Raw genomic sequence first — 12,286 nt, forward strand, 5'->3', positions numbered from 1 at the left:
TTTTTCTAGGAAAAATAATATTACATTTCTAAATTCGTAGGGTATAACTTACACAGTGCTTAGATAAAAATATATAGCCTTAAAATCATATGCCAAAAACTGAAAGAGTGAAAATAAATCAATGTAATAAAAAAGAGGCAACAGAGTAAGCTGATAAAAACTGATTTAAGAAACATAAAAGCAAAATTATGTGAGTTTGAAAACTAACAGAATTAAAAAACCAATAAAAAATTAGGTCTTTGGGGAAAAAGCTACTGACTAATCAACTTTAAATGGAAAAAACAATAATAAAATAAATGAGAAATTTCAAGAAAAAAAAAACTATAGGAACAGAGGATTTTAAAAAATCATAAAATACTACCTCGTATAATTCTATTAAAACAAAATTTAAATATTTACATGAAATAATTTCTAGGGAAATAATGTCTAGCAAAACTGAACCTAGTTAAGATTGATAATTTGAGTAGACCATTATTAAAGAAGAAAAATAAATTTGTCAAGGAGCTACTTCACAAACAAGTACCACAAATAAGTACCTCGATGACTTTACAGGGGAGTCACACCGAACTTTTAAAGTCTAGATAATCCTTAAACTATTTAAATGCTTCAATAGCATACAAAAAAGGGAAGAAACTCTCAATTATTTTTTGAAGGAATTATAATATTGATACCAACACCTTAGAAAATTGCACATATGCAGGCAAAAATTATAGATCACTCTCCCTATTGGATATTGACACAAACTGAAAAATTAATTTGAGTTAAGAAAACCCAACAATGTATTACAAAATGAAATATAACATGTCCAAATGTGACTTCTTCCAGGGATGCAAGAATGGTTTATCAGTAACTTCATTTATAAAATGTATTAAAAAATAAGGAAAAGAATAATACACTCATTTCCACAGAGGCTAAAAAAGGCATTATACAAATTTCAGCACCCATTCTTAAAAAATTTAAGTCAGTGGAAACTTTCTTAAAATTATAAAGCACACACAACTCAACTCACATGTCATTATTTCAATTAATGAGGAATGTTTGAATTAAACGCATTCGCACAACAACCAGAGCCAGGCGTAGTGTTCACTGTTGATTTCTTTTTAATGATACCTTGGAGGTAATAGCCAGCACATTTTAACAAGAGAAAACTATGAGATGTACAAGAATTGGAAAGGAAATATAAAACAATTTATATTTTATGTGATAGAATATTTGAAAAATTCATAAAAGTCAAAGTATAAGTCACTGTAAAATAAGAATTAACTAAGATAGTTGGATGTAAATTTAATGTATTAAGAAAGAAAAGTTACTTTATAAGAAAATACAATGGGGAAAAAAAGTCCCATTTATAATAGCAGCAACAACAAAAGTTAAATGCCAAAGAGCAAAGTAAACAAGTGAGGAGAATTTTAAGAAATTCCTGAAAGACACAAAAATCAGACTTAGAAAATAAAAATATGTACTATATATTTTTGAATAGAATGACAATATTACAGACACATCAGTTATCTTCAAGTTAACTTATACAATTAATGTGAATCCAATAAAAATATTAAATATTTCTTCTAGCTGTAGAAAATTTTTTTCTAAAGTTCATGTGGAAAATTAATCAAAAAATAACCTCAACCTTCTGAAAATTAATATCAAATAATAAGGAATCATGCTATATTAGTTATTTATTGTATATATAAACTGTATGATTCTGAGGGATAGATAAACCAACAGAACAGAATAGAAAATCCAGGAGTAGATTCAAGCACATATGGAAGTTTAGTGTATAATAAAGGTGGCATCTTAAATTACTGTTGAACAGATAGACTTTTCAATAAATAATGTTAGAACAATGAATGAGCCATTGAGAAAAAGATAAATTAACTGTATACCCTGCACTATACACCAAAATAAGCTTACAATGCATCAGAGATCCTAAAAAATGAAATCATACAAGTTCCGGGGAAAGGAAGTGATTTATTTAGAACCATGGAGTGGTTAAAGCTTTTCTAATTATGTCTCAAAAATTCAGATGCAACAAAGGAAAGAGTTATAAATTTAGACACATTACCAAAAATCCCTTTAAATAAAAATTATGAAAAAGATAAAAGACACACTATTTTCTAGGTAAGCTATTTGCAGCTTACTTTACAAATTGACAAGATAGAGAAAAAAACAACCAAAATGTATAAAAGAAATGAACAGTTGATAAAGAAATGTCCTTTGTGCTTAAATATATGAACCTTACTCATAGAATAAATATAAACTAAAACGAATTGAGGTGCTAGTTCTCACTTATGATGATGACAATTGTTGAGAAAACTGATTCTGACTCTCTTTGTCGGCATAGTTTTGGGGAAAAGTGCTAATTCATGGCTGCTGGTAGTGTAAAATGGTTTAAAGCACGTGGAGGAGAATTTGACAGTACCTGAAAAGATTATATATATATCACCCTTGACCCAGGAACCCCACTTAAAGGACCCTGAAGATACATTTGTCCAATAATATACACATGAAAATACATAAGCAGAATTTATTCTGGCATTATTTGTAATAGACAAAATCTGAAAACAACCTAAATGTCCATCAGGTGTCAGGGGACCGGTTAAATACATTATATTATATCCAAGTTAAATGGCTTCCAGAGCAGCCAATAAATTCTGGAAGGCAAAAGGTAACATGAGCTAATGGCTTACTCATGTAAAATTATTTTACTTCAAATATAAAGATATTTTGAGAACTGAACTGATATGAAGACTGTGTTAAAGTGACTACAGTAGCAGAATTATCAACAGCATTGAGTACACATTGCCTTTTACTTACGGTTTACAGTTTTGATTGGTAATATTGGGTTTACCCTCTCTGGGGTGGCAGCATTTTCATCCGTCACATATTCAAAATTAATGATGAACATCATAGCCACGCCCTCTTGGTTTTTCACTGGAATTATGTGAGTGTTACAAATAAAAGTGGACCCTAAGGAGATTAAAAATGAATGTTAGTTAAAAATATGCCTTCGTTTTGAACTATCAAGTAACATCAAAATTGAAATATACTCCTAAGGAAATTTGTATCTTAAATGATCCCTGATATTAGAAAATAATTTGATCTTTTTTACTTCGTATTTTATTGCATACCATATTCATTTAAAATATATATGTTTTTCCAGAAAAACATTATAAATAAATTCAGTTACTACATTGTGGAAAAACAGAAATATCAAATTCTATTTGCTTTCACACCCATCCCTATAATAATTTTTAAAAAGATATATTCTTTAACTTTCTAGAAATAATTCTTATCATTTTCTTATAAATTTTGATTAAATCTGAATCTCTATAAAATATAGCTGTATAAAAAATGAAAGTAACTCATGTCATCTTGATTTTAACAATTAGCAACTTATGTGCTTTTCTAATTTATTAGACATAAAATAGTAAATTATTGACTCTATCTTATATACAGTACTTCTTATATTATATTACAATATATAAGATATACTTAATACTATCTTATATTACAGTAATTCTTTTCTGTGCAAAATTCACAACGTCTAAATTGCAATGGTTTTGGCTGTTTTTTATTCTGTTAGAAAATAAGAACAAAGTTTTGTCTATATTATTGCGTTAGTAATCTTCATGAGATGATATTCTTCAAGATGATATTCTTCTAAAAGCAAAATTACAGGGCTAGTAAGATACATTTCATTAGAATTATCTGGAAATGAAATAAACAAAGGTATGACTCAGTTTGCAATCAACCACCACCATCCATCTTCCAATAGAAACCCACAGGTCCAAGATACAGAGCATATACTTGAAAAGCAGGCTTCTTTTAAATCAGTTGACTGCTGACTGACTCCTTGCAGCTAACTTCTAAAATTCCTCAAAGCAGTTTCGTCACACTTTTACCCTCTGAATATGCTCTTTAGTCAAGGTAATGGAAATTTCACAGGCTTGAAATTTGTTTCAGTTCCAGCTATTTAAGTTACAAATAAAGTGTTTTTAAAATGCCAAAACTTCAGAAAGTGTTCTTAAGCATTTACAAGCTTGTCCAACCCCGTGGCCTGCGGGCTACATGTGACCCAGGACGGCTTTGAATGTGGTCCAACACGAAGTTGTAAACTTTCTTAAAACGTTGGGTTTATTTTATTTATTTATTTTAGCTCACCAGCTATCGTTACCATTAGTGTATTTTATGTATGGCCCAAGACAATTCTTCTTCTTCCAATGTGGCCCAGGGAAACCAAAAGATCGGAACCCCCGATTTAGGAAATGCATCCATTTTGACTGCGGTTGTTTTTCACAACTAATTGAGACCACCTTAAATCTTGTGGAGAATGATGGTTCAATGTAGAGGCGGGGGCAGGTTGAGAGCAAGATTAGTCTGGCATGAAACATCAGAGGGAAATGTGAGCAAGTGCCAGGACTCCTGGAGGCTGGAGATAGGGCCCGGGCAAACAGCTGAAGGATGTTTTTGGGAACCTTAACATCTGCAAAGGCCAGTAGATGCGAGTATTCCCAAATGGTGACCTATGTAAGCTCTAATAAAGTCAGCATAAGAAAACTCCTTTCTTCTTATCTTGCATCTTGGCTCCTGCTGCTAGAGCTGAGAACAAAAGCTATTATGGATACTGCTATAGATCGAGGACTTCATAGGGAAGGGATTTTGAGGGTAGGCCTGGAGATCTAACAATTATTTGTAAAATTGTTTCTACGGGTAAATATGTTCTAATTTCCAGGGAATTAATCGACAAATATACTTTTAGACAGACTCTTTGTAAGTTAGGAATGCCTATGTGCTCCTTATAATTCAGTTATGCTAGTTATAATACAAATGTGGACAGCTTCCCAAATTTGAAAGGTGGATAAATTTATTTATAACTAATTTCATATTTTCGATAAATGTGGCAATGGCTTTACAGATGTTGGAAAATATGCCGTTGCAAGCTGCACCTTCAGTCTTCAGCTTCTTCAGCTATGTCTCCAATTCATTTAATAAAATAGTTAGCTAGAGCACTTGTCATAGTTTCCATGGTAACAAACGGGATGACTTTAGTAAACAGAAAATAAGCAATTTAAGACTGTTCTATTAGAACTAAAAATAGAAGTGCTTCAGGCCAGGCATCACAGTACACACTGGTTAAACAAGTCGGAGGAGATGCTAGAAATAGTCATTATGTACTTTCCTAATGAACCAAAATACATATTGATTTTACCATTTAAAATGACATTTCCTGGATCATTTAGAATATCATTGTGAATTCGCACATTTGTTATTTAAGCAATTTCAAATTTTCCAACACTTGGGGTGTACCGTTGACTATAAAAAACATTAAAAAAAATGCTTGAGAAATCAGGAAATAAAGTATGTGGGGATAGGGATCTAATAGGTTTGTAATAGAGCAATTTTGCTTTTGGTAATATGGGACAAAATCATGTTTTTCAATACAAGTGTTTGTAAATGTACTGTCTAGTCCTAAAAATCATAAAATTATAATGCTTTGTATAAAAGTTCAGCTATCTGCATTGGCTCCAAAGCATATTAAATAAATGTAATTAATCTGGGATTTACTGCCCACTATCATTGTTTCCTGTACATTTCTATTAAGCAATATATTTCCTCTAAAGTCAACTGAAAACTCACATTCACATGCTTTTCTGTTTTAGTTTGGGGATTTAATATCTCCATCAATCTTGCATAGCCTCCTGGAAGGCCGACAATGAAAGGAGATACATGGAATTTAGAGGAAGAGAAGAATAGAATATATTTTATAGAACAAAAATATTTAGCTTGGATGATTCTACAAACTCCAACTAAGTTCTGTCAAGGTACTACTTTGGTCAGGTGACATTGCCCTAAGAAGTCATCACTCTGTGCTCCTAAATATTTCTCTTGAATGTAACATTGGGAACAAGAGCAATGGAAACCTAATCCAGCAAACATTAGCCAAGCAACAACAACAAATAATAATAATAATAATAATGTGGAAATAAGACTTCTAAACAAAATTAGAAAAATTTCAGACCTTGTTAAATGAATCATATACTCAAATGAAATTAATAGTGTTTGTTAAGAAGCAGATTATTTACAATAATATTGGCCATTATTTATAAAATTATACATGCAATTATACTAATATTGTTAGACTACGGTTCATATCCACATTTTCTCTCCTGAGTGAAAACATTTCCAAAGTGGAAAAGACTGTTTAGGAGGAATAGTGCTAATTTTAATAAAATTTTTAGAGTGTGTGATTTTTTTACTGCAGCCATAGAGCAAACAAACTCAAGGTAATCTGAATAATTATGAAAAGTATACTTTATTTTATATATTGGTGGCATACACCTAGTTGCACTTTACAATAAGATGCTGGGACTCCTCCTTTTAAATTGCTTTAAAGGTGTTTTATTGTACTGTGTGTGGTTTGTGTTCACAGGGCATCTTATGTCTTTGAGGAACAGTGTAGAAGTCAATGTTATTAGGGCAGTGTGTGGTGGTTGTGGGACAGGGCAAGGTGGGGAGAGTAGGCAAGGTCAAGGGAGAAGCCAGAAGTCACTGGGGAGAAGGCCAAGGAATGGATCTGAAGCTTTTCACTATGTTAGACAGGAAGGCATTGGAGAGTTTTATCCAGGAGTTAACATGATTTGATTTAAAACTTTCCTTCACGTGTGTGTGTGATGAACAGCTTACAGAGGAGGCTAGGATGGAAGCAGGGAGGCCATTTGGGAAAATACTGCAATAGCCTTGGCAAGCCATGATGGTGGTTTGGTCCAGGGTGTTGTTGTTGCAGGTGGTAATGAGGGGTCTGTTTGGGATGTTTTGAGGTAGAGCTTATAGGATTTGCTGATATATTGGATGGGACATAAGATAATGAGAGGGGTCCAAGGTGACAACAAATTTGGTAGTTGAAGAAGTAGCAGAACCATTTATTAAAATGGGGAAGACTGTGGAAGAAGGTGATTTTTGGGATTGTGTAAATCCATATGTTTTTAGCATGTTGACTTTGCAATTGTTTATTAGATATCTAAGTGGAGATGTTGAGAAGGTAGTTGGATCCAGGAGACTGAAGTTAAGTTCAGAGATTGGACCAAGCTAGGAATACAAATTTGGGAATCATTAGAGAATTGATTATATATAAGGACTGGATAAGGTCATGTAGGGAATCAGTATAGTTGAAAAACTATGTGACCTGGGTCTGGAGGCATCGTAGAATCAAAGAAGGGAAGAAAAAGAACAGCAGAGATTGGGTAGGAGCCGACAGTGAGATGGAAAGATAGTCAAGATTGTGGTGCATTCAATGGCAAAGACATGGAATCAGCCTAAATGCCCATCAATCACAGACTGGATCAAGAAAATGTGGTGCAGATACACCATGGAATATTATTCAGCCATAAAAAGGAATGAGATCAGGTCTTTTTCAGGTACATGAATAGAGTCGGAAGCCATTATCCTCAGTAAAGAAATGCAGAAACAGGAAACCAAACACTTCGTGTTCTCATATATAAATGGGAGCTGAATGATGGGAACACATAGATACATGCGGGGGAACAACACATACTAAGGCCTGTAAGAGGTGGGGGATCAGGGAGAGGGAACATCAGGCAGAAGAGCCAATGAATGCTGGGTTTAATACCTAGGGGATAGGATAATCTGTGCAGCAAACCACCATGGCACACATTTACCTATGTAACAAACTTACACATTCTGCACATGTACTCCTGAACTTAAAATAAAAATTGAAGGAAAAAAAAAAAGGCTGTGGTGTATTGCAGGCTAAGAGAAGAGGTATTTCAAAAGGAGGGCTTGAGTAATAGGAGGTCATGCCTTGATGGTCTTCTATGTTCTTGAAATTCAGTCTTTTGGCATTGGGAATATAGCAAATTGTTTTAAGCATGAAAGTGTGTTCAGAAGTATTTTGGTGTCCAGAGCACATAGACATGGACTGTGTATTAGTGATGTCTTAAAGAAGAGAAAAAAGTTTAAAAGATATAGGGTCTATTTATTTGTCTGAAGAGACAAAAGCACATTTAGAAAGATTATTCTATAACTCTTATGCAAAATCATATCACCAAAAATAAATGGGATAGACGGTCTGAATGGCCATGTGTAGTCTGTTTAGCCTGATGGATTGGGTCCCACTTACATGTGAGAGGCTTGTGACCTTCAGTAGAATACTTGCCCATTTCTCTCATTTTACCAGTCACCTGGTTAAGACTAAAGGAGCCTACTGAAAACAAAAAGGAGGAGGTTATGTGAACAAATAAAATCATTTATATAGAAGCATTATAAACAAAAAACTGAGCTGGCAAAAGGTTGGCAGTGTATCTGATAATACATTAGGTCTAAAGAAACATCCTTAACATAATCTCACACACACGCACACACACACACAAATACAATCACCAACATGATTAAGTTACAATAGTGAATGTATTTAGATTGTTAGATTGTTGACGTAGTTGATGCAGTAATACGGGACTAGGATGATCCTTTCAGAATTTCCAAGAGAGATTGTATATATTTACCTGTTGTTTAAAAATGAAGAACTAATCTAATTAACACAAACCTGGTTGTCATATTCATGTTCTGCTGTGTGGCAATATTGACAATGACTGAGATGCCAACAGTGTGAATAATTTATTTTCAATTACTTCTTAATTAAAGTAATTTTAAACATTCAGAGAAGGGGAAGGTAGTGATATTAAGTAGTAAATTTCTTGGATGTGCAGCTCTGTGTAGCCCCTAGAATTGGACAGACGTGGCTCTACTATTATTTAGTGAATGATTTTGGACAAATTACTTAGTCCTTCCAAGACTCAGATTCCTCATCTATAAAATAAGGAAGGGAGGAGAGAGAGTGTCCTATTTAACACTGTGGGGAAGGTGAAATCAGATAATACATGTAAAGTAGTTAGCAAGGAGCCTGGCATAGAAGATGTTAGCAATAAGTGACTGTTAGTATTATCAACTGGAATGAGAAAAATCAATTTCTCAATTTGAAAGAGTGAGTAAACTTCCTCCAAGTATTCAATGATGCAGTTGAGTCATTCAGCCCTTTAGGTGCTTAAGATGAACTCATCAGATTAATTCTCTTGTCCAGATGATAAGGTATATCAAGTAGATTTTTGAATGGCAGTGAGGACATAGTAGGGGGAAGGCCCTTTTATCTTGTAATATCTAAAATGTGCCTCCTTTTCACCTTTGCAGTGATGAGTCCTTTGGTTTATTTATTGTGTCTCTTTTATCCCTGTGGATTGTCACACTGCCTTTAAAAAGTACAGTGCACACCAAGTAACGTTTATGACAGAACTTAGCTTCTTTCAGCAAGCTCCATAGTCCATGGAATTTGGTATGCAGTAGAAATGTGTGAACCAATCTTTATTTCTGGACTGGCCTAGGTACCAGGATTAGCATTTGAAAGCACATTTTAGGAAAAAAAGGTAATGCCAACAGCTAACATTTATTGTGTGCCAGCCACTGTTATGAGGGCTATACATGCTTTAATATTATTTATATCCTCACAAAAATGGCAATAGTACCATTATCATCCCCATTATGCAATGGTAAAGTGAGCCATGCATGTTGTCCCTTGGTCTTGGGACACTGTGTGCCCTTTCTGTTTTGGGACAGAATGCTTGGGTTCCAATTCCTTCATTAAGCCAAGACTCTGAATTCCATGACTTTTAAATAAGGTGTATTCTAAGAGATTTTTTATGTTTTATAAGCAATGACTTGATAATTAGAACTCTTCCCACTTCTTTCTCGCAATCTTGTCCATTTTCGCCCCACTGCACTCCTAACTTAGGCATAATTCCCTTCTTCTGCCAAGTGGGAGGCAGCAAGACACCAATCTATTTGCCCAGCCTGTCTCCAGCCCGACATTTCATTTTAATCTATTCAGTCATACATTGGCTCATGATCGCTTTCCTTCTACCCTCCCTTTCATCGGCTTAGGGCTTTTTAAGAATAAAGGAATTAAAGTATTTAAGAATACTTGGCTCCCTGGATCTCTACATATTATTATTACTGCAATTATTAACAACCACGTAATTAAATCATGGCTACTCTTTTCTGAATGTCTTCCATGTACCACATGTTTCTCAGGAGAAAACCTTATCTCAGCGAATTTTCTCAACTAAGTAGCAGAAGCAAGGTTTGAACTCAGACCTATCCTGTGTTCACTCTTTCCCTTGCATCAGTGTTACCCAAAGAGTGAGCTGTTAACAGATGTTACTGGAAACGGCTTGCTGTAATTAACCCAGTTTAGGAAATGTCCTTCTCTAGGAGATGCTCAGCTCACATTAGTGTAATAGAGGTTTTGAGAAATTCTGCAAAAACAAGTAAATATACTTTGTCCAATGCAGCGTTTTCTAAGTTTATTTGACTCTGAAGTCCTATTTTAGAGAAGTCTGTGATAACATCTAGCTCCTTGGAATGTCATTGGGAAACACTGAGTTGCATCCTGCTCCTTCCCTATTTCAAAGACACCCTTCTGAGAGGGAGGAAAGTAAATATCATAGGTCACCCAGGTCACCCAAGGAGAGGGAGTAACTACAGGGAACAAAGTGCTGGGCCACAAGAGGAAAGGGAATGGCAAAGGCCACTGTCACCTATTGGATATATTTGCTTGATATTGGCTCTGGTCTGAGATCTCAGGAATCTAGTTAAAATAGTATTATCATATTTGATTATATATCTTGAAGCAATGATTTCCTCATAAGCTTGTTCTAAGTTAAAAGATTATTGCTAAATAAAATATGATAGAGTTTTTCACATCTCAGGACCAATTCATACTGCTTGACAGAGATCAGGTTTTATAACATAAAAGACCTAATTCAATACTCTATTAATATTCTGCACCAGAAATTTTATAAGATAACTCTGACGTAGCCAAGGAAATATTCTTGACTGTATTTCCTCAGGAGTTGTTCCCCTTCCCTTTCAAAATATGGATATATGTGAATTTCTAATTAATTGTTGACTATCGCCCATCTCATTGACACATTCTCTGTTAACATTTATGCTCAGGTGTTAGGGTCTTTTCATACTTATGAATTTGATTGTTGAGAAAAGAAAGTTCAGCTCTGTTTTATATTTGATAAACAGTGGATAAATTATTTGGTGATTTAAATCAGGAAGAACTCTCGCACATTTTTGATGCATAAATCAGAGGCAGTCTCTTAAGATGCCTTATGGTGCTTACCCACTTCTCAGCTCTGGTTACTATTTAATTTTGGAATTTGGTGGATTGAATTAGTGTATTGGGAAATACAAGTGTTAAAATAAGCTAAAGCTGATTTACAGTGCTGCACTCAATCTCCAGGCAAACCAAGTCTACATTTATAGTCAGGAAGTTTGGGTACATTTGTGACAATTTTTAATTATTTTTGTTTTCTCATGCCCAAGCAAATATTTAGTCATTTGGTCCAATTTTTTTTTTTTCACCAGACATATTTATGTTATCAAACCTCAAATGCATTTAGAGCAGGCCCACCCCACTAAACTGCCATTTGTTCGGTCAAATTGCTTTAACACAACACTGAACTGACTAAGCTTACTCAGAATATGAGCAAATCTGCATACTGCCATCGTAAGTGCACACGATTGTGAAGCTCACGCCACAGTGAGAATCCTGGGGACAGCCACCCGTTGTGTGGATGTCATTTCTAACTGAGGCTGTGCATGGCAACATTCCTGGTGTGCTCAGGATGTCCATATGACTGTCGAAAGGAACCATACACTGTGCTCTATGTTTATAGCTTTGGAGCAGGGAGTTACGAATAATGTGAGCCAATTTCATAGCTTAGAATGAGTAAAATACATTGTAGATTAATAAAATTTAACAAGAATGGGTTAGGTACCTACTGTGTACAAGGTACTGTACCAGAAATTGTAGGAGTTACAAACATGACTAGAAACAGGGATCTTTTATTTTTTTTTAAAAAAGAGGCCACTCATGGGTGTGTGATGGAGTGTCTGAAGACAGCACAAGTAATGCCTCTCAGGGATATAAAAGGTTTTGTGAGGGAAGCTGTGTTAGTCCATTCTCACCCTGCTATAAAGATAATATCTGAGACTGGGCAATTTATAAACAAAGGAGGTTTCATTGACTCGCAGTTCTGCATGGCTGAGGAGGCTGCAGGAAACTTACAATCTTGGTGGAAGGGGAAGCAGGCACGTCTTACGTGGCAGCAGTTGAGAAAGCGCGTGTGTCAGTGCAGGAAAACTACCATTGATAAAACCATCAGATCTTGTGAGAATTCACTTACTCTCATGAGACCAGCATGGGGAG

General features: G+C 34.7%; 1 protein-coding gene across 2 annotated transcripts in view; it reads right to left on the reverse strand.

Annotated features, from left to right (window-relative positions):
- The window catches only part of KCNH7 (potassium voltage-gated channel subfamily H member 7), a 472,939-nt gene that overhangs the window by 168,027 nt on the left and 292,626 nt on the right, over window positions 1-12,286 (reverse strand). For both annotated transcript variants that reach the window (XM_073019761.1, XM_038002006.2), the window contains exon 3: window positions 2,815-2,967. In XM_073019761.1, coding sequence (XP_072875862.1) covers window positions 2,815-2,967 — 153 coding nt within the window. The remainder of the gene's footprint in view (window positions 1-2,814; window positions 2,968-12,286) is intronic.

This window comes from Chlorocebus sabaeus, chromosome 10 (genome assembly GCF_047675955.1).
Source record: "Chlorocebus sabaeus isolate Y175 chromosome 10, mChlSab1.0.hap1, whole genome shotgun sequence".
Classification (NCBI taxonomy): Eukaryota; Metazoa; Chordata; class Mammalia; order Primates; family Cercopithecidae; genus Chlorocebus; species Chlorocebus sabaeus.